At 50.1% G+C, this 23,148-nt stretch overlaps 1 protein-coding gene across 1 annotated transcript; it reads right to left on the reverse strand.

The window, feature by feature from the left end:
• Positions 1-155: 155 nt before the first annotated feature.
• On the reverse strand, positions 156-22,510 carry OIT3 (oncoprotein induced transcript 3). Its single transcript, XM_010152106.1, has 9 exons — positions 22,373-22,510; positions 18,514-18,888; positions 17,902-18,012; positions 13,956-14,078; positions 11,029-11,151; positions 6,232-6,392; positions 5,176-5,591; positions 1,774-1,873; positions 156-338 (listed from the first exon to the last, which is right to left on the reverse strand). The coding sequence occupies exons 1-9, from the start codon at positions 22,434-22,436 to the stop codon at positions 156-158; spliced, it is 1,656 nt and encodes a 551-aa protein (XP_010150408.1). The 5' UTR covers positions 22,437-22,510.
• Between the last annotated feature and the right edge of the window lie 638 nt (positions 22,511-23,148).

Genomic DNA, 23,148 nt, shown 5'->3' on the forward strand with positions numbered 1-23,148 from the left:
AGACTTCGTAAACGGTCATCACACGGCTAGGGAAACAAGTCCTGAGGTTGGAGTGGGGCTTTCCCAAATACCTTGTGTTTCTTTAACAACCATGAAAGAAGGCGTCGATCAGGAAGGCCAATCTCGGGCGGAGATGCTGTTCCAGAGGGTGGGTGTTAGTCGTCAAAGTCGATTCTGATGGGGCCGCCCGTCAGGATGTGGTTTGCCACGTGAACAGATTCTTCCTCCTCTTCCTCCCTCCTGGCCAACCTGCGCACCCGTCTCCGGCAGCCCTGGGCGCAGCGGGAGCTCTCGTCCAGCGCCCCGCACACCAGGATGCGGCAGTGCAGGAACACCTCCTGGGGGGTGGCAAGACAGCGGGCCAGGTCAGCGTGCAGCAACAGGGATCAGACGGGCAGCGCTGCCAGCTCTCGGAGCCCGAGCGACGCCATTCCCACGGTACAGCCTTTTCTGGCCCCGCATCAGCGAGGTCCGTATCCACCGTCACCATTCTGCAGCCAAACTGGCTGCTCCCTGTGCCCAGGAGGCAGGATGTATTCCAGAGCGCCTGTCTGAGATGTCAGAGCGTGGCGTCTGTCCGTTAGCCAAGGGCTAGACAGGGAATGTGAAGGCGTGAAATGATCCTCCAGAGGAAGGGACAAAAATGCCAGGAATAAGCTTGGAAGAGCTCACATGGATCGGTAGGAGATGGGCTGATAGAAACGTGCAAGAGAGTTTGACATGAGCTGAGAAAACAAAGCCAGGAGACCGAGGGGCAAAGGGGGAAAATGCAGGTTGACGAGGGGCTGAGACTGATAGTTGAGAGGAGGAGGAGAACACAAAGGGCAGGGAGACAGCTGCCTTTTCTTTCTGCACGGTCAAGGCAGGCAGTGACCGGATTTCTGCTCCCTGCCCTCTAAATGACAAGGAGAGTAAGCAAGATCCCTGAAAGCAGCACTTAGAGAAGCAAATATTTGTGAATGTTAGGTCAATGGGGAGGTTTGAAGCAAAATCCATTGCACAGGCTGGGATGATGCAGGTTGGAGGCAGCGGTGGCAATCAGACAGCCAGGAGGAATTTCTGAATTTGAAAGATCTCGTCTCTTTTAACCCTACTGATGCTCTCCAGGAGCCAGAGTGGCAGCTTTCTGCTTTTTGGAGCAAGCAGCATTGGCTGAGCATCACAACAGTGACTCAAAGACCTGATATCTTCTAGCACGGAAAAGGAAAGCTATTTGGATTAGGAAAATGGCATTATCCTTCAACTGCCCTCCCACTACAAAGCTTCTGCCCCAGAGTACCACCAGTCTGGATGGTCTGGTTTTACACTGAGTAAAGAGTATAGTGGCCTTGTGTCTGGAAACCTGCCTTCTGTACCCAGGAGAGCTAGAGAAGATATAAGGTTGAAGAGATTCAAACCAATAACCTGTCTTTTTTATAAAGACAGGACACCGCGTAATGCGCCTAACTCCCTGGGTTTCTGTTTGGTGACTGGGAACAGTTTAGTCACCCAGCATTCAAGGGTTCACGAAGACTACCCGGGAAACAACATTTTTAACCTGCTACGGCATTCATGTTCCACAACTGTCCAGATTTTATTTAATTTTAGTTGGTTTCATCACTCTCTCCTAAAGTGTCAGGCTCCTGAAAGACTCTGCTCCCAGGAGGGCACAGCAGCATCTGCCTCGGGCCTGCCGTTCCTCCCCTTTGCGCTCTAACGTAACCCACGCGATGCTGAGGCTCTTCAGCGGGATCGGGGCTGACGCAATATCTCAGGGGTGGGGTTCGGGCTTACCTTGTTGTCTTTGCCCACAAACTTGAACACAGGAACCTGGAAATGCTTGGCGAGATGGTCCTTTGACGTGTACTGTTTCACCGAGTCATCAGAAACGCAGCTGGGGAGAGCAGGGGGGTAGGTTTAATGGGCTTCCCAGAAATGGAAAATAAAAAAAAAAAAACCAACCAACATCTCAGCCTATTCAGTCAGAGAAAGGAAAGGAGGGCTTGGCTGTCTCAAGCAAAGCTACCATCCATGTTACTTCCTCTTTGGCCACAGGAGAAAATTTGGGAATGACGGGGGGGGAAAAAACCCTCCGGCGATGATAATAGCATCTGCAGACAGCGCAGAGCTCGGCAGCAGAGACCGGGCAGGACGTGGCCCAGTCCCCTCGCAGAGGGACTGCCAGAGGGCTGCAGGCGAGCCTGTCCTCGTTTCACCTTCCTGCGCAGCCGTCTGCAGCGATCCGAGCTGCCGTACAGTATATAATGTATTAGGTACTTGCTGTATACACGTATATATGCACGTAAATCACACTTAAAATGAATCAGCTGTTACCCACCTAACCAAAATACCACAGATGATATTTAAAAAAGAAAAAAAAAGAAATCAAGATCTACTTTGCTTTACATGATTCACATTCTTCTTCGCGCCAGACTGGATCAGACAGCTCAAATGAGCTGCAGTTCTCATTCATAATTTCCATTCCTCCCTCAGTAGCATGACAGAGCCACGCGAGAGTTTGTGGAACCACAAGAAAATTAACTATTTTGATCAAAGAGCCCCTCTGCCATGGGGACAGGCTGGGAGAGTTGGGCTTGTTCAGCCTGGAGAAGAGAAGGCTCCGGGGAGACCTTATAGCACCTTCCAGTGCCTGAAGGGGCTACAAGGAAGCTGGGGGGGGCTTTTTACAAGGGCCTGTAGTGACAGGACAAGGGGTAACGAGTTTAAACTGAAAGTGGGGAGTTTAGATTGGATATCAGGAAGAAATTCTTCTGGGAGAGGGTGGGGAGGCACTGGGACAGGTTGCCCAGAGAAGCTGTGGATGCCCCATCCCTGGAAGTGTCCAAGGCCAGGCTGGATGAGGCTTGGAGCAACCTGGTCTAGTGGAAGGTGTCCCTGCCCATGGCAGGGGGGTTGGAACTGGATGATCTTTAAGGTCCCTTCCAACCCAAACCATTCTAGGATTCTATGAAAGTTACCTTTCAGGTGCATTCACACTATTACAGCCTGTTTAGAGTTTGACAGAGAAACAAGACGCGAAGCTGCGGCGACTCGGTAATTACTGCTGCCTCCTGCAAAGCCTCAGGCGCTCGGAGAAGCCCTGATGCTGCTGTTCTATTACATTACAACACAGCTTGTCCTTTCTGGCAAGTTATTTCCAGAAGCGTGGACTTTGCAAGATATTTAACCCTTCTGGGAGACAAACAGAAAAGTCATCCAAGGGGAGCTAATAAATTGACACTGTCATCTAGAAAAATTGACATAGATTCCTCCCCCCTTGAGGCCAAACACTAGACGTTACCAAGTGGTTTGGGATAAAATTGCTTGGAAAAGTAGCATTCCTGAAGGCATCTGATTGTAATGAGTGACAGTTAAGGACCTGTCACAAGTGACTGGCCAAGCTTTGGGGCCATAAAGTCAGCTCATAGGTATGTCCTCAATTGTAGGCATATGAACTGGGATGCTTCTTGGGACTGACTCCTAAATCCCAGGTTCTCCAAAGATTCTCCACACTGGTGGCAAGACACCTACCGGTTTGGGGCTAGGGAGAGGGAAAATGGAAGAACAAGGAGGAACCAGGGATACGTGGAGGCCTTACCATGCCCCGAAGTATGTCCTACGGAGGGTTCCAACCAATGCACTGCGGCGTGACCAAAACTGCTCAGAAACCTCCTGAGTCACAGGGTCAAGCCCTTTCGCATTGTGTGTGGAGCCCTACCTTGTCCCACCCTCCTCGGAAATCCCCAGACCCCGCTTCCCACCTTGGAGAGGTGAGAAGGGGCAGGGAACACAGGTATGGAGGAAAAATGAGTGACCCCGGTCAGGATATGGGGAAAATAACCCCATCCTGTGTCTAATGTGCTCGGATCAGGGGAGCAGAGAGTGCTTGTGCTCTGACCCTCTTACTGGGGGGCTGCAGGGGAGAAAGGAGGGCTTGGAGAATAAAATAACCACCCCAGCCTACAAAAGAGGGGGAGCCTGTGGTGTAACGAGACGAGCCTTGCAATGGGACTACCTTGACTGGATGGCAGGGAATTAGCAGGAGGAGGAGTTTTCCTATCCCTCAGTCCAAGGTATATCCCCTCAAATTTAAACAGTGTTTTCCTCTGGAAGCTGCAGTTAACCCCTGCAGCTCTGATCCTACATAACTACACTGATGGAAAAATCCCACTGTTATTGCCTTGGGTTTTGGGGCTGGGTTGATGGAAGGGAACTGGGTTGTTACGGAAGGGTTTGGAGCAGGAACAAATCCACAGCGTATGCAGCTAATTTCACTTTTTAATTGCTGCGAGCACACAGAAAGGACTCCCGTTAGCTCCACAGCACGTCATTAGCCTTAGGTCTAGGTGAGTGGCCCAATTTAAATCCAGCTGGCATGCGGAGCAGGCTGGGTGAGGCTCCAGTCCTTTTCTCCTGTCAGTGAAGTTTTAATGCCCTCTGCAGGATAACAGTACCAAAGGGGCTGCTGGTGCTGTAAATCCTTCCACTGGATTCAAGAGATGGCATTTCCTGCCGTCTCCCTTCTCTGCTCAGGTTTTGGCCACTGTTTTGAATCCAGACATTTTCACTCATGGTGGGAAATGAATGAATGTTCGGAGCCTTGACTCTGAAGGGTTCACAGGAACAGCCAAGTCAGGGAGTCGATAAATCAATCCTTCCATTCCAAATCTGCTTATAAACCCCAGAAACGTCAGGGACAGTGCTGCAGCCTCGGATGGAGGGAGAGCAAGCTAATGCTCAAACCTCTGGCAGAAGGAAATGAAAACTAGTTTTGCGTACGAGCTCTGCAGGACCCTTTTGCTACAGGACAATCGCATAGGACGTGTCATCACCAGCTGTAACGGTGGATGATGCAGCCTGGCAGCTGTGAGATAACTGTTGTCCTCATTAGATGGTTTGGCAGACAGAACAGAGGGCTTCTATGAGCACAGTCCCTTGACTGTTGGGCTACGACACCTGGGTATGTCTCCCGGGAGGATAGCAGGCTGGATCCCAGCCGTGACATTCCCACAGCGTTGTCTGGTTAAGCTGCCACGCGCTGCTGGCTGCAAACACCCCGCAGCAATGCCGCACCATGGCACTGTCACGTTAGCAACCCAACAAGTGACTGAAATAGGGATCATCATAGGAGCCCCAACTTAGCCTCACTGCCCATTCCCGTCTAACAGCCGGCAAGAGAGGGAACAGCGAACTCACCCATCCTGGATCAGGTAGTACTTCAGGATCTCATCAATTTTTGCGGTGGGAGTGGCAAAGCAGCTCTCCACCAGTGTCTCCAGTCCACTGACATGTACCAAGGGTTCAATCCCAAAGTACAGGGAGTCCCGAAGCTTGAGGGTGGGAAGAGCACCCCTGTAGGGTTCGTCAAAGTCTTTGTCTTTGAAGATCTCAAGAGTGAAGGGAAAGATGCCCTGGTTGCGGCTCATGATTTCCAAGGGAGAGTTCTTGAGGTTGGGCACATAGCCTTCGGAAATGGTGTACCGGCGTGGGAACTCGCAGGTCACCGGGATCAGCAGCTTGCTGGTGCGGACAATGATGTCCCCATTGCTTCCTGGAGTCTGCTTTGGCAAGCCAGTCACCAGATTGGTGGCAATGATCTTATCATTTATTACCTGCAGCAAAGAAGGAGTTTAAGGGAAAGGGTAGATCACTCAGAAAGACGTCTGGGAGTTCAGTTCAAGCTGAGTTTACCTTGTTCAGGAAACTCAGACATAAACTAGGCACTGGAAGTACAGTTTGTGAATTTATACGCTGCATCCAGAACGATGGTCATCCTGTGACCTAAGCACCTCTATCAGTTTGCTGTCAACTTCCATGCACTGTACTCCTGCATGAAGCAGAGGAATTTGCTTCCAATTGCTACCCATCTGCTGAGATGAGCTCTCTGGTTCCTGACCAGAGCGTGTATAACCTTGGAAACATTATGGGGAGGCCAGACTGTGTCTTAACAGGAGGGTGAACAGTGACACCACCTGTGCTTTCGGCACCGCAACGGTGGTGAAGCTGCCTCTGTGAAGCGCCGGGTGAGCAGAAAGCAGTACCCATGCTGACAGACACACCGCCGGAGAGGGGATGGAAGAAGCTCTCCTACTTTGGGATGCCACCCCAGGTCTAGTCTGAAGCCAGCTGAACAGCAACACGGGAAACTGCTCTGAAGGTACAGCTAAATCAACTTTATTCCCCAGGTAAGCCATAGCCAAGCCCCCGAATCCGAGAGGTCGCAAGAGATAGGACAGCAGCTGGCATACATACATCTACGACAGTGCCGCAGGACTTCAGGGAGAAATGGATGTTGACGTGAGTGCCATTGGATACTCCTTTGCAGGAAGTGTTGATGAGGGATAGGTCCAGGCCTCCAACCAGGTCCTTTGGGATGTTCACCTCAATAGAGCTGGACTTGCACAGCACTGGAACTGCAAAAGAAGTCCCCAGAATGACCATCTGCACTAGAAAACTAGCAGGGAGTATCAGCATCAGGGAGCTGGGGAAGGACTACACCAAGCACTGCTGGGGAAAGGAAAGGGCAATCCTACGCTACATCTATGCTCCTACCTAGCCACAGTAATCTAACCACCTAGCTCACATTCCCATCTACACGACACACACCTCCCGAGCTACCGCTGCCCCAAATTCTCCTGGCACAGCGACACCACAAAAGACAACAAGGATGACCACTGTACTTGCAGCAGGAGCTTAGCTAGACAGTATTTCCAGCTGCACTTAATGCTCAGCACAGGTTTGATTGATGTCTCCGGCACTGCCATATCTTGGGAAGAGCCCTTCCCAGATATGGATAGCAAATTCACAACACCCAAGGCAAAGGTATTTTTTAGGGTCCTTTATCAGATTTTACATCAAACCCAGAACACGTCAAAACAAGGCAGAGTAATTCCATACAGAAGCCGAGCTAAAGCAGAAGGACTTGAAAACTCCATAAGATTCTTATAAGCAATAAACCAGTCTCTGACAAACAGACCCAATTAGCTCACTCATTCCACCTCCTTCCAACCTTTTAATTTTAATACAGATCTCCATGTGAACTTTTTCAAATTACAATTCCATTACATCATAAGTGGGAGAAAACCGAGATCGGACTAAATGAAAAGGAAAGAAGAGGGAATCATCTTCAATAAAAGAGTAATTGCTGTATCTATTCCTTGGGTGTATACAGAGCTATTCAATCAGATACAGGACAAGCATACTGGTGCATATATTCTGTCTCTTTATAGCCAGAAAAACAAATGTCCTCCAGAATTTCCATTTATCCTATTTTCAAATCACACAACAAAACTTGCTGCAGATATACTAGTTCCTCAAGCTTTTCCCTAAAATGAATTACAGTCCCAATCCTTGACACTCATATAATCTGCCTTCCCTTAATTTTGATCAGGTTATTTATATAATCCAGGATTCTGCAACTTGGATACAAGGCAAACTGCTAAAACATGCCCTTTACCCCCCTTAAAAAATTCTCATGTCCCAGCTAAGGGACTTGTAACAGCTACCATGGACCTGCAGGGAATATTTTTTATTAACAGTTGATCTTTTCAAGGTGAGATGCTGAAATGTATGCAGCACGCCCAAAGCAATGTGCTCTGGTAATGACATTGCTGGGTTAGAACAGAAAATTAAAGGACTGAGAATTACCTTAACTTTTCCTCCATCCGCAGCAGAAGGCAAGCGGGAATAACCCAGCATGTCAAATGGCAAAGCTCACACGAGATAAAGGGACTTTGAGAACACAGAGCAATGCAGAGACGAAATCCTTTGGAGAACAGATTGGCTCAGCTTGGATTTAAAGCTTCACTGTTGTACTGACTCCTTGGTGAATAAGAAAACGTACTGCTTTTATAAGGGTGGAATTCAGGGCAAGACAGTTTGGATCCTCACTGCAGTAATCCGAAGTTAGGCCCAATTTGGTTCAGTCTCTCTCTGTTTCTAAATGCCTTTGCTTGGCACAAAGGGGAAGACACCCACTTAACCTCTGCTCTGGCACTGCAGGAGTTGTCTGCCTGCGCCTACCCTGTGCCTACCCGGCACACAAAGGAATGAAACCTGTGAGCAGAACCACTTCTGAGTCGTCAAGTCATCACTAACTGGGAAAACACGCTAGGAAACGCCTCGTACTAACCGTGTCAGAGTAAGTGGTAACGTAACTCCAATCACCGTAGACATTTGTGCACAGAACAGCAATCGATACTGAGAACAGTTTCAGTCCTACCGATTTCACAGGGGTGCTGCCGGCAGAGACTGCGTCCATCGGCGTGACCGGGCTCCGAGCAGGCCCGATTCCAGCCAGGCTGCCAGCAACAGCATCGCAGGGAGCCGAGAAGGAGCTGGCAAGGTAGCCACGACTATGTACAGACATGTTATTCCAGGGCAAGCAATGAGGTCCTGACTGCCAGGGCTGAGATGCCCAGCAGAAATGAGTAATCCTGGGTGCCAAGGAATCCTCTTTCATTCATGACTTCCTGCATCCTCCAAGGGATGTGCTCTCCTGACTTGCTGTCAGCACTTTTCGCTCGCATCCTCACCCCGGGCTCACCCCAGCCTGCGAGGCTCCCGAGAGCCTCACCCAGTCTTCACCAGTCCAACAGCTCAGTGCTTCACCCTCGCACACCGCAGAGCGTCTGTAATGGCTGAGGAAGCCACCTCCTCACCGCTTCTAACTGCTTTGCATGACCCTGGAGCTCCTGTGGCAAGCCCAATGCTCGTTTTGCTCTCTGCTCATTTGCTCTGTGTTCCTTGTCCGGCCTGTGGCTCCTTCCTCGCCCTTTTAGGTACAGCTGCTTGGAGCAGGGGCTGTCGGTTTGCATGGACTGTTCAGGAGAACAGGCTCTCCGGTGCTGGGGAGCCCCACGCCACTGCTACAAACACACTACTCCATCCTGCCCTGCTTGGCCGTGCACAAGGCTTGGGCACGGGAGAGGGGAGAGAGGCATTTGCCCATCACACTTTCAAAGAGGTGGAGTACTAGGATGGTCTGTAAAATTCCAAGTATTTAATTGGCCGGTACCTTTGTGGGAAAACGGGAGCCAAGGCTGTGATTTCCGTGGAAGATTATTAATGTTTGTTCCAAAGGTAGCGACAGTGCAGGAGAGGGTTGATAGGCTGCAGATCCAATTGCTTCAGGCAACTGTGCCTGCCCTGCACTCTTAATTGTACCACTATAAACCTGATTAGATGCCATAAAAAATTGCGTGGTACAGTCCCAGATATATTCTGTGGTGTCTCCTCAAACTTGCAGACCACTGCGTGGGGATGTAGATTCATGAAATGCAAAAGAACGAGCGATCTCGGTTTATGAGATGCTGTATCACCAGCCCCAGCTCGACATCCGGCAGTGCTGCTGCTTCTCATTGGCAGCCTCCGAAGGAGAAACACTGGCTGGGAAATGCACAGCCTTCTAACCCTGCTGGGGTTGCCTCAGGGGGCCAGGATTGAAGAACATGGCTCTTTTCTGGCCTGTATCCATCAACTGGACCTTCAACCAGTAAGTGTAATCACAGCTCTTGGAAACTCCCATCTCCTCCTCCCCCATCTGAGACTGCTGGAGCAGTAAGCATTATTGAATCCCAAGTGTGCAGTGCTCACTCCTAAAAACGGTGCCCTGCATTCCTGAAAAGCTTAAAAAGCAGAAATTTCATTGAATAGAACTATTCCAGCTTCCTCTGTGAGGCACACCTGCCTTATTGGCCACCACGAAGTCTGGATCTGCTCCTCCAACTGATGTCGCGGCACTCGGTAACCCCTCAGACTAGAGGAGGTGCTGAGCACACCAGGTAACACCAGCTCACTGGTACTGTCTACAGCCCAGGTGAATTAGCCTACGACAGGCTCCCTTTTATTGCATTTCGGGTCCTGCCCTGCCTAGGGCCCCAGTCCAGCCCATTAGCAAATTCCCATGGAAGTGTCGGAAAGCAACCCCACAGGTTTTTCATGGGCCCACCAAGGCGACACACAAGCAGAGAGCTCTGGTCTGTCTCTACCAGCGCAGGAGTGCGTCTTCTTCAGCTTCGTGCTGAGCCTGACGGGTCTGAGAGGCGGCTGGGGAAGGCAGAGGAGCATTACCTCTGCCTGCCTTCCACGTGCCCACACGGCTCCCCTCAACCCGCACTTCTGACCCGACGTCCCTTCGGCGGCGGATCGTGGGAGACGTCAGCTCTGTAAGGCACAGGCTGCATGATGCCCTCTGCCCCTCAGGGGCTCAGCTAGCTGGGGGAGACCCAGAGAATCTGGGGGGCAAGTCCTGGGTTGTAAGAAGTCATTGCACAAGGAGCGACAGACCTTAACTTCCAATGCCCTCAGGAAGTTCTCCCTCATCCTCTGCTCCCTGCGCTCAGAGCCAAACTGACCCCTGGGCATCTGGATGTGTTTGCAAAGGGAAATGTGCAACCCAAACCAGGGAACACGCTTGTTTTAGGTGCAAGTGAGTGAGCAAGGAGGACTCCCTGCCTACAGGATTGCAGCAAAATTCAGATGGAAGGTCATCCAAGGATAACGTTACCCTTGCCTCTATGCAGCAGGAGCAACAGTCGGCTTTCAGGTGCTATCTTGAGCACTTTTCCAAGGGACAGCAGAAACACTATCAGAACTTCAAGGCACAGGAATGCTTACTGGAATGGCTACGGAGATTCTTGAGGGGGAAAAAAAAGCCTCTCTAATTCCATTCTTGGACAAGACTGAAGCACTTGAGCTGAAATTTAAAAAAAGCCCCATTCGAAGCACGGAAAACTTCAGTTCTAATAGCATAAATTCATCAAAGGCATACACAGCTGAAGCAGACCAATATAATGGGAGATGAAGCGATCTTCGTTATCAGTGAACACTGCCAAAACCACCCATGATGCACCCAGCTGGGTCCTGAGTGTCTGTTCTGCCCCGTACGAAGAGCAGTATCTCCACGCTCTCCGTTTTGGATGATCTGTCATTAACGACAAAGCTCCATTAACCAAACCGGAAAGCAAAGACCAAGAGAACACAACAAAAGCGAGAAGAAAAGCTCCTTCAGACATGCTTTTAACTTCCAGGGAGGTTTTGTTAACTTGCCTTGGCAAGCGTGGTTGTCTTCTGACAGTACAAGTCCCCTTGGACATTCACATTGGTACGTGTCTTCCACTTCAATACAGGTATGGCTGCAGCCTCCGTTGTTATTGTGACAGCCTTCAATTTCTGCAAAAGAAAGGAAAATTAGGACTCCCCGCTCCTCAGGCAGCCGTGTGGCAGCCACGCAGGCCCCAACACACCCTCCTGGCTGACTGACAAACCGTACGATCAACACAGAGCTCGAAGGCAAGAGCCCAGTGAGAACTTGCTTCCCGGAAAAAATGTGGTGGAAACCTATTTTTAATTGTACGATTTCCTGTGTTTGTCCTTTCACCATGAAGTTAACAAGATGTTGTGGAAAAGCTCACCACGTTAAATCACACGCCATAACTGACATATATAAGGAGGCTGAGGAGGGAACCTTCAGCTTGGCCCTTTCTAACTTCTGAGGCACCCTCTTCAATGGGATGTTTTGTTCCTTACTTCAAATAGGTGGGGGAAAATCCTCTTAAAAACTTCTGGGGGCAGACCCACAGGTACCCAGCTCCTACTCCCACCAGGGAACACCAGAGACGTGACGACAAAGTCTTTGCCCGTGGGCTTCCCAGCCGCGACGGAGGTGGGCGTAGTGGATTCCTCCACACCCTTTGTAGGCCAAGGACGGAACTCTACTCATAGGAGTTTGTTTGGCAGGAATTTTGCTAGTCTGTGAGTTTTAGGCTTAGAGGTTGGCTGCCCTGAGGAGCGTTATCACAGGGACAGGACGACACAAGTTCAAGGCGTAGGGTCGATTCCCCTCCTGATTTTCCCCCATTCTGAAGTGCAGAGGAGAGGGCAGCAGAGCTAACCGGGGGATTTGCCATGTCTTGTCTTACACCCTTTCCGTTCAGGTGCGGCAATTCTCCGAGGAGCTGAATTTGCGTGTAAAACATATTCCCAGCCGCTGCAGCTGCAGGAAAGAGCCTGAAAGGTCATCCAAATACATTCTGAAAATCTGAAAACCTATGGCAAGTCAGGCCATTTCCAGTTGTTGTTGGCTTTCAGTTTAAAGAAAATAACAAGAGTATCATGATGTTTTTAAAAACAATAACCTCCACTGCTTGATTTTTTTAACCCTTTGGGATGAATACTGCTAAACATTCTTAGTAAAAAAACTATGTGTAATACAAACGATAACCACAAAATATTTCTCCCTAAGCCTGCCATCAGAAGTGACTGCATAGTTTTCACTGAAACATAAAGGGAAGAATGGAAATTCCATACTCAATCCTACAAATTGTATGGAAAACAACAGCCTGAACACTCCCCATGAGTCAAAGTAATGGATAAAGCATTATAAGGGAAATTTAGAGATGCTCTTAGCCCTGCTCAGCCTCCCCAGCTCATGAAATCAAAGTAAATCTCTTGCATTTGTTCTTTCCAGCAACAGCTGGGAGGTGGCTCACAAGTAAATCACATACCCTAATGGCTCACAAAGCTGAGGGCATATCCTCAGAAATAAAACTCACTAACAAGATTTTTAAAATCCCCAGCAGCAGCGTAAAACTCATGAAAAGCACCATCCTTCTTACCGAAGAGGAAATTAAATGATATGTTGAAGGCCCTCAAAGCCAACTTTGGGAACAGCAGACACAAACGAGTTTCCGAGCACCGACTATTCCAGCTCTGCCAGGAGAGCGCAGCGCTCAGGGAGTAAAAACCACCACGTAGCAAAGCTGGTGTACGTGACACCCCACCAGCTCAGTGCTGGCTGGGGAAGGGACAAAGCCCACAGATCACTCGTGGCCCCACACAAGCAGTGCTTAAGGAGCACTCTGCGCAGCAGCTCTCCCCAGGGAAGTCCCACTGTCTGCATGAGCCACGTTCTGTTAACAGGGCTCAGAGAGGAGATTTTCACCCAAGTGAGATGAAATGTGCTTTGGTATCAAAAAGGGGGAAAACAGGGACAAAAACTGCAGCTTGGAGCCATTTGTCAGTGAACCACAGAGAAGGGTGGAGCTCAGCCCAAAAAGACAATGGCAATCCCTCTCTCCCTGCACCACGCACGTCTGCCACGCTGCAGAGGTATTCGGTTCTGGCAACTGGGTAGCTCAAAAGCGAAGCACATCTGTAGCTATTATTTTTCTCCGAGGCCCCACAGTACCTGTAAACATACCGCACAGCAGCTTTACCTGTGAGGGACCACAGTGCTCTTCATAGTGGACAACAGAAAACATTGAGCATTGGGTTTTCATATTCCTGCTCAAAGGTGTTTGTACACTATTAGTGACAACAGGTCAAACCTACAGTTTGGTCTTTTAAGCCCCTGCTAAGCTACCAATCTCAACACATGGAGGGTTTTCAACCTGGCTGTGCCACCACTGGGAAGTAATGAGCAGCTGCGCGCAACAGAGGCCCCAGCTAAGTCCTTACAAAAAGCAGACAGTCAAAAAGTAGCCCTAATCTCAAATCTAGCTTCTGTTTAGAGACTGACACCCCCTTCTCCTCGATCCCTATCCTAAGAGGCCAAGCGATCCTCATGCTCTAGTCTAATGTCACGACATCACCCCATACCTAACGCTGTCAAAACACAGCGGCGCTGAACCTGCCCCCGCACAACTACCGTACAGATCTCCGGAGCCAAATCCCAGCATCTCCACCAATAAGTAGTTCTGTCTGGACAGCCAACCTTCAGATGCACTGCTGCCTCTCCTCCCATGGAGATAAATACCAGCAAACCCTAACAGGAACGAACAAGGCAGGGAGAACAACGATGAGACCCCTCTCTGCTGGATTAGAAGGATATTTCAGTAACACCACCACCGGCAAGCGCAGGAGTGATGTGAGTGACATTAAATCCCAGCTGCAAGGAGCCAAGAGAGAACTAGCGCTGCAAGGGAAGGGGAATGATTTAGATGGTTTCCAGCAGGCTGCGACAGCCGAAACCTCACCTTCACAGGTCTTCCCGTCGCTTCCCAGCACGCGCCCAACCCCGCACTCGCAGCGGTAGGAGTTCTTCAGGTTAACACAGAATTCGCTGCAGCCTCCGTTGTTCCGCTCGCATTCGTTTTCATCTGAAAAAAACAAAAACCCACTGTCAGAGCGTGCCTCCCCCCGTACACAGGCAGCTGGCAAAAAGGGGCCGCTATGGGGAGCGCTGGTCAGACCGCAGACTGGCTTTCTTGGCCTCGTGACCGGGATCAGGGCAAGAGAGGTGAGTAATCCCACAAAAGGCTAAAAACCACTACCTACTGACAGCAGCCGGGTGTTTTGCCATGCTGTGTCTAATCTGGGAGCAGAACAGGCCTTGGGGGGGAAGGCAGCGTGCACACATCAGCCATTTCAGCGTGAAGATGGACACGGTGCCACTGGGAAACTCCCGAACCAGTTCCGCACGCGGGGGGAGTTCATGTTTTCATTTATCTTCTCAGCCTCAGCTATTTCCCACTCCACTCGCAAAGACATTAAAACAAGTCAACACGACTCCGCTGCATGGTAAAACTAGGTGAGTAGAAGAATCCATCAGAAACAAACCCTCTTTTTGAACGACACCTGCTACTGCTACACGTGGCCGACTACCCATTTTAAATGATTCAGCCCTTATTTAAAAATAAAGACAGAAGAATGAAAACCAGCTGGAAACATAGACAAAGCTGAAAACAAACCAAAACATTTTCATGAACCCCATGAAGCTTCCCTGAGCAAAGTTAGGTCATGAGAAATCTCATCATTCTGGCTTCTTGCCCCAGCTCTGGCCGCTCCCTGTCCCAAAAAGCGCCAGTTTTCTTGCAGAAGAGAAACGTCGACTCACCATGGCGAGACCTAAGGGGGGGCTGGTGCCACACAGGCCACCACAGCCATTCACTGCTCAGACACTCTGTACCGAAGACCAACACCCCACCCATGGTCGGACCCATGGTGGGGTGTTGGTCTTTGGTACAGAGTGTCTGAGCACCCCTCCCTGCTCTGCAGCCCTTCACAGAGCTGTGGGTGCTGCCTTCCCAGCTCAGAAGGAAGAGGAGTGCCTGAGCTGGCCACCCACACTTTCTGGAGCGGACTCTGGATAAAGGTTGCAGAATAACCTTGTAAAAAGTCAGGACTGAGTTTTTATAACCTAAAGCAATTTACCCATTGCACCCACGTCATGTTTCTGTGCTGGCTACATTCAGCTCTACATTAGAGCCCTCCACGGTGCCAAAGGTCTTCACTGAGAGAAAAGCACAGCACATGCTTTTGAATTTCTTGGTAAAGCTCTGAAAACTTTTCCTAATTTTCTCTGCCTTCAAGGCTACAGTTCCTCTATGTCTGCCTGCCTTTTTGGTTTTCTGTAACGTACTTTGTTCTCATTCTTCAACCTGATTTAATCTCTGTGTTCAACAAGTGAATCAAATAGAGAGGAAGAGACAGTCACTGCTATTGCTGAGCCACAAAACTAACGATTTCTCTCAGGCAGGCCAAGATGCTGAGGTTATCAATCAAGGTTCACGTGGGCTTTCACCAAAACAGCTCAGAAGTTACCGTTTACTAGATGTCAGAAGCTTAAAACCAAGAAAAACAGAAAAAATACCATTTTAAGAGACAGGTCAGAGATGAGTTCTCTCAGTGGTCCCACACATACATGGTACCTGCGGCTTGCAGCAGGTGGTGGGGTCTCCTTCTGATGTTTTCAGCCAGAGAAATGGCTGGTACTGTGCTCCGGGAGGCAGGAAGCATGTCCAGGAGACACACACAGACACGTCCCTTCTCACACACGTGACAGCCTCCACACTTCCCCTTCTAACAGCAGAACTAAAGCTGCTTAAGAACAGAGGGCGAAGAGGGAAAGGGCTAGTGGCAAAGGCAGAGAGAAGCTGTTCGAAGATCCTAGGGCTTGGCTGGGTCAAGGGCTGTACCCAGCAATTCACCTTGCCGGTCCTCCAAGATCTGTACCGCACAGCACGTCTGCCCCTGCTCTTCCGCACCGGTGACACCCCGCGCTTCTGGGGCACGGGCGAGACCGAGGCGGGAAAGCGCTGAACTGATCTGAACCATAGCTTAGCCCAACATGGATCCAGGTATTCACGAGGTCAAAGGCGATGTACTGAGTTGGTGGATCCAGGACAGAAAGTCAAAGACCTGATCTAACTCCTAATTAAGTTTGCAAATGAAAATGTAACTTGGGATCAGCAGTTCTACACTGGGATTCAAAGCATATAATATACTGAGGAAAAGTCAATCTAGCACAGGGGGGTTCACAGACAGAGCTGCTCAGCATCACTGCAGCATGTTCAGCCTCCCTTGTAGGGTGAGCTGGGAAAGGAAGAATATTCTCCATACAGGGAAAGCGTAGGAAAGACTCATACAGATTTTCTTGGTTTCTTGGGAAGGCTGGCATGGTGGTGCTCGGATACGTGATTACGCAATTACTCAGCACAACAGAGTCATTAGAATGAGGAGTGAGCCACACAACAAGAGAGGCTGCAGGTGCTTGGTGCAGGGTGATTATTCCAGCCGAGGTGTTGTGCCATCTGGTTATCGTGAAGAGAAGCAGCCGTGCGCAATGCCTGCCCGGCCATGGGGGGATGAAGGCAGCTCCAGCACAGGACTCCAGCGTGACTCCCTGCAGCAGGAAATCCTTTCCGGCAAGACTGCCACACAGCTATTGAGTGCTGGTGCTTGTCAAGGGCACTTCTGTGCCTGGAAGTCTTGCAGAGAAGCGGCCAAGAGATGCTTTTAATTAGCTGAGAGTGCTAAGTCAGTCACTCAGCTGCAGAGATGTGGTGCAGCTTTAGCAAAATCTCTCTGTAGAACCAGCGTGAGCAAGTGTAAATCTGCAGCAGGGCCAGGCTGCTCTCTCCATAGATTGTGACGACTGTGGCCCCTACCCTGATGCCCACAGACATGAGGAGTGTGAAGAAAGAAACCGCCCACGCCTGCTTTGTCAGCTCTAGTCCGTATGGGAGAAACTCATCTGCCACACAGTCTGCTGGACCAACTCTGCTCTTGACTCCTCCACCAGACCAAGCCTCAAAAGACAAAGATGAGATCCCACCTCCCCCAAACACTAGCACTCCCTGCCTCCACACCACCTCTTCCTATCCATCGGCATGGCTCTGCAGCTCCCCATCCAGTGACCCCTTCCCAGTCCCTCACACTGCCCCACAGACCATCTTCTTCTTGAGACCTCGCAGCCCAAGCGCCCTCCTCCAGCAGCGCACACAACCGCAGCCGTCCTCCCTCTGGGGTTCACAGGGATTCCCTTACCAATCCCTGAAGCCCACATTATTCCCACTCTGCTCACACAGCCCTCCACTTCTCTGCTGGTCACATTAGTCCCTGCCAGTGCAGTCCCCCAGCGCCAGCCCCCCCTTGTCACGCTGCCAAGAACCATCGAGGCAGTGCTGCGACCCGCAATCCTTGGGCTCTCCCCAAACCCCAGACCCTGGAGAAGGGCAGTAAGCGCGGTGACGCTTAGCACACAGCCCTGTGCCAGCCAGCAAAACTTTTCTTGGAGGAAAGAGGGATTCGACAGCGCGGGTGAGAGGAAATTTCGAATGCCAGACTGCACAGCCGATCCTGAATACCAATGAGGCTGTACCGTGATCTTGCAAAGAGACTCTGCTGCTGAGAGCGAAGCTGCTGCCTTCAGCAGCTGGACGATGCAGGAAGCAGATCTGGCTGCTGTACACGTGTAGCTCCAGTGGCACCAGCATGTATTGGGTAATGGGATGTCATATTCCACCCCGCAGGGAGAGATCTGGAACCGTTTACAGAAGCAAAGAGCTGTTCTAGGCAGCAAGGGGGAAAAACTCCTCTCAGAATACTTGTGCTTTGTAAGGCAATGGATTGAGATGACAGCAACGAAATAGAAGGGGAAAGAAAGCATCAGTAAGTGACACAAGTTATTTCCACCCTTACCCAGACATGTCTGTCCATCGGGTCCCAGCGTTGTCCCCGGGGAACACGTGCAGTCGCTGGTGTCCAGGCAGGAGCCCTGGCAATCCACCACATCACAGATGTCATAAAAATCTAGGGCACGACAAGAACATTGTCAGCACAAACCTCCAAGCATGCGCCGAAAAGGCTGTGTTGGTAGCGTTGGCTTCACGCCCTATGTCCAGCCCGTCAGTTACAGACCCAGGGAAAGGTTAGGAAAACACTGGGAAAGCCGAATCTCTGAAGCTAACGAGAGACAATCTAGCTTAATTAGTGTAAGTCAGAGATGCAAATTTTGGCTTTGGGAGCATGCCAAGATAAACCACAAGGCTCACAGCCAGCATTAAATCACTGCAGCCAGGTCAGCTACGGGAGATTTCCGCTCGTTGGACAATGGCTGGAATTCATGGAGGTGGAACCGTCTAATTGATCTCTTACGGACAGGCCCCTGACTGCACCACATCACCTAACATGCTTCTGGGGGAAAAAGCCAGAAACCTGTCACCCCCTCCCTCGGGTCTATGGATACTCACTACCTCTCCTGCACCGCGGGGACCAAGGGGTTTCCGAAAAGCCATCTCAGCAGTTACTTACGCCCGCAGTACGCGTGGAAACAAACGCTAGGCTTGGTTAAGTGATACACGTAGTATCCGCCCGGACACGCCTTGACGTCGATGGTGGTATTCCAAAGGCAGCAGTTCCCATTAAAGCTGGCACAGGCTTGGCGTGGGACGATGCCATCCGACTCTCGCGGGTGGCTGCCGTTCAGCCAAATGGGAGCGTGGGTGCCGCAGTGGTTCTCCGGGATGCAGAAGGTAGGCATGGCATCGCCAGCCATGCCAGTGAAGCGATACCACTCCCCGTCGATTTGACTGTCGCACGTCGGCTGGCCGTGGGAGCCGTTTATCTGATGATCTGTGTTCCTCCAGGGCTCGTTCAGGCTGATGTAGGCAGAGCAAGGGTCCAGGGCTGGCACATGCAGCACGAGACAAGAGAGAACGGGTAGGGATCAAGTCAAGTTGTTGACTGATAAATTGCAAGGAACACAAAATAATTTCTTTTTCTGTTCTCGACTTATCAGAAACATTGTGATAGATCGAGATCCCCGGGGAGGAACAGCGATACCCGCTAACTAATTGCCTTATGGAAAATTCTGACAGCTCAGCTCAAACGTCTCAGAAGAAGTAGTAAATTAAGAGAGCTCTTACAACTTCATGTAAGCCTGACTTGCTGTTTAGCTGCTGTAGAGTACAACAGGGGAAAATAATTAATATAAGTAAACCTGAGGGTCTAGGGAGGGATTTAACCCTAGGAAACACATCCTGGGAGCACTGGATCAAGCTTAGGCCATGGACCCTTTGGTCAAGTGCTACCTGAGCACGCGCAAGCCCCTCCTGCAGTCACTGGTAACTCCCACAGGCGTTGAAGAGGGCCAGACTCCGAGCAGGGTATGCAGCGTGTCTAAAACTCCATCCATAGCCTGCCTCAGCCCTCGCAGCTGAGCTGCCGTAACCACAAGCCAGGGACCACCTTGCAAAGCATCACCTACGGCGTGAATTGCAAGATATGCAACAGGAACACTGCATTTAAGGTGTACAGAAAGGAAATATTCCAACTGTTAGACCCCTATATATTTGTAAGCAATCTCTCTGCATGTTATCAGCTCCTACCCGCTTCAGGGTACAATTTTAAATAACTAAACCTAAGAACTGCTACCCCAGGTCACAATGAAGCTGACCTAAAGCCCAGCAGGCTGTCTCTAACCACAGGCATGCAATGAGAAAGGTGAGGTAGGACAAGAGACCCTGCTCCACTTGCTCGGGCTGTGACTCCAATCTCTGCGCTCTGAAACTCTGCAGCGGCACAAGACAGAGGTGGCAGCCCCCTGTATTAAAGATTAAGATACCCTCTACGATTCACAGGATCTGGTGTGGTTTTGCATGGTGTTGCCACCTCCCTGTACCTGGAACAGCTTCCCCAGATCTCTTTACTTATTATCTTAAAAACTAGAGAGCATAAAGGTCTGAATCGGGACCATCTGGGGAGCAAAACATTCAAGTCTTTACAGCCACGTTCCCTGCAAGCCCATAAACCCTCCTGGACCCCACAGATGAGGGGTTTGTCAGGGACGTGAGTGTGAGGGCAAGATGGATCTCCTGGTACGTGCGTGTCTGTTCATGCAGTGCTCAAGGGGCGCGCCCCTTTCAGAGACCTTTCTGAACCTTTTGCAAACAATTAATACATAAGAATACCACAGGGAGCGAAAAAAAAAATGAACTGAAGTGTTCATTACATTCTCAGTGTTCTCCTAATTAACCCTCATTTGGCAGCTTCCTCACCAGAAGTCCAGAGGTTTCATTTTCGCTTACATTTAATATCTGATTAAGCACCACTTACTCGTGACCAGCCACCTCTATTAAGCAAAATGAATGCTAATACTATCCTGAGTAAGGAAAATTGATTACCATTTATGGCATTAGGCTAATATAACCAATCACTCTGATTAAATGCATCTCAGACTGGAATGAATACCCTCTTCTTTCCACGCCCACGTTTCTTTTTAAGCTCTAAAATTGCTCTGTTTTGTTTAAACAATAGGGTGATGCAATTTGGGGTGGAGGGAGACATACTGTTTCTATCAGAATGCTCAGGACACAGGCAAACCTTCTCGGTTCATTATTTTGATTTGCTTCACTGACTTTAAAATGGGAACTGCAAGTGCTTCAGAGAATAAAATCGCCCTTATTTAGCTGCACCCTCTGTAAATATCTGTCTTGCTGACATCTTATCTTGCACCTTCTCGCAGATGTAACGTCTCTCTTGCCAAACATCCTTACACCTCCTCAGCCGTAGACACGTTGCGTTTGGCCTCGAATCCAGCACGAAAGGCAGGAGCTGCCAACGTAGTCACGAGGGCTGCGGAGCCGCGAGCTGGCACAGGGAGCCCAAGTCCGGGTGACGAAGGGGCTCTCCAGTGCCGTAATTCGTGGGATATGCAGAGGAGCAGGTTTACTCCCACCACATGCACCCCCCCTTCTGAGCAGCTGAGGGGGAACCGTGGCAGGAATCTCATCAGGCAACCCCTCGCGAGCTCTCGATTTCACCTGCCTCTCCCTGCTTCCCCTTAGCCACGACAGCAGCAGCTGTTAAATCCCAACCTCCAAAATGCTTGCTTGACTTCTCGGGATGGGAAAACACGGCTCCTGCTTTCGCACACAGCTGAAGAGAGCTTCCTCTGGGCCTCCCTCAGTGTAATTTGGTTTCCACAAGACGAGTTGGGATGGCCTTAGGGTGAGTCACTAAGATTGAAAGGTTTTTATGTTGTTAAAAGCCAAAGGAGGCAAAGTGAGGAATGCCCTATCAGCTTCCCAGCTGGGCAGCACCAAAAATACACACGCTCTCGTTAGCTTTCACGCAGTGTAATTAGCTTTATGAAATATCCTTTGTAGACAGACTCTGAAAACACTCAGCTAGAGAGATCACATTGTCTCCTCAACAGTCAGAACAGAGGCAGAATACGGAGATGAACACGCAGTGGCTCAGAGGGAGCTGCAGGAAGGCACTTCAGGGGAGTGGGGTAGCACACAAGCAGAGAAAGCTGACAGTGCTCGTTCGAACACTGCCGACCCTCTGACTGCCAGGGCTGCCCCAAGCCAGCCTCCCCGCAGACACCAAGCAGCCTGTGGCAGCACAGCTATCGGGAAAATAATTGGAGTTTTAAGAAAAAAAACCTCCACAGCAATATAGAAAAAAAAAAAAAACAACCCAAAACCCAGTCAACCTCCCTCTCTTCTCCCCAAACAAGGAAAGCACGGGGGTTTTGCACAAGACACATAACTGTCTCCAGCCCCCTCTGGTTTTCATTTTTCTTGGCTCAATTTTTCCCTCCCCAACAGTTCTTCCGCGGCCCGAGCAATTCAGCCTGACAAGCATCAGCTATGAAGTGAAGCTTTTCAATTTGTAATCTTGATGATATCATTAGTTCTCTAGCTGACACGCTGGCATATATATCGGATGACAAATCAGGCTCCAGCAAACATTCACAGGCCCACCATTCTGCAGAGAGATTAATCCCGGGTGTATCGTGTAACCGGAGGTCTCTGCTCCGGCACGACCAAGCAGTGAAACGAGCAGCACTGCATTATGACGCTAAATTCAGTTAACATTTGTCAAAGCAGCGGGTGAAAAAGTAGCATAAAGTCTACTCATAGAGACTCTCCTCCAAAGGGAGGAGGAAATCCCACAGCGCCTTGGCGGTAGTGATTCTCCCAATGCGGGAGCCTTCACTCTCGGACAGAAGGATCTTTCCAATTGGAAAGAGTTTCACGCCACCTTCAAAGAAAAAGGCTATTTCTCAGGTCTTCCAGTCTTTCACCTAAGGATACCGAGGCTCAGCACGAACCCTAAAGATGGCAAAGAGAAACAGGCTCGAAGGCAATGCCTCTTTACTCACCCATCGAAGTCACCGGCTGCAGCTGGATGACGAAGCAGATAGAGAAAAACAAGTACTGGAACATCCCACTCGGCCAAGGGACAGTTACCACTCAAGTAACGGAGGCTTGAAAGCCCTTGCACACGCTGTGGCTCTTGCAGCCTTCCTCTACGGCGGAGCTTCTGACGCCAAGCCTTCTGAAGAGCAAGTATGATAGCACTCCTGGAAGTTTATCAGAGGAAGAAGCTGAAGGGATGTGGGGTACAGCTCCAGCCTTGACCTCCACAGAGCAGCTCTGCCCCTTATTGACAGCAGAGATGTACTCACTGATCAATCTTGTTGTTTGGACTCAACCCACTATTGTTTTCTGGCCCCTCCACTATCTTATCTGGAGGAGAACTCTAACCAGGGGACACCCGGACATCCCGAAGGGATGGAAAAGAAGAACAGATGGGTGCTTGTTGTTATCTCTGCTCCTTCCACAAGCCATATGACTTCGTGGCTCCCCACAGGCAAAAAACACCACCTAGAGAGCCTTAACTGCAGGAAGTAGTGGCCAAAGGAGGAGAAGCGAGCCTTCCGAGCAGAGATTGCAGACGCGTGCTCGGCGCAGAGCTACAATGGGAACATCAGTTAAGTGAAGGACTGCTGTCCCCCAGGGAAATAAGTTGTTCCTATGCTACAAAAAAGACCCCTTCCACTCCTGGTCACATAACCTGACCATTGCAGTGAGTCTACTGAACAAGGCAAATAAACACTTTTTTTGTGGAGTAGTCTTATGATCTCCGTCTTAAAAA

The sequence above is a fragment of the Eurypyga helias genome, unplaced genomic scaffold (assembly GCF_000690775.1).
Source record: "Eurypyga helias isolate BGI_N326 unplaced genomic scaffold, ASM69077v1 scaffold7800, whole genome shotgun sequence".
NCBI classification, from domain to species: Eukaryota; Metazoa; Chordata; class Aves; order Eurypygiformes; family Eurypygidae; genus Eurypyga; species Eurypyga helias.

What these genes read in the sequence shown, in the direction of transcription:
- OIT3 (XM_010152106.1), bottom strand. Translation starts at nt 22,436, where the DNA reads ATGTTCCAGTACTTGTTTTTCTCTATCTGCTTCGTCATCCAGCTGCAG. An exon ending in CGACGGGAAGACCTGTGAAG is followed by an intron (nt 11,152 to 13,955) that starts GTGAGGTTTCGG and finishes TTTCTTTTGCAG; the next exon opens with AAATTGAAGGCTGTCACAAT. An exon ending in AGACAACCACGCTTGCCAAG is followed by an intron (nt 6,393 to 11,028) that starts GCAAGTTAACAA and finishes CTTCTTTTGCAG; the next exon opens with TTCCAGTGCTGTGCAAGTCC.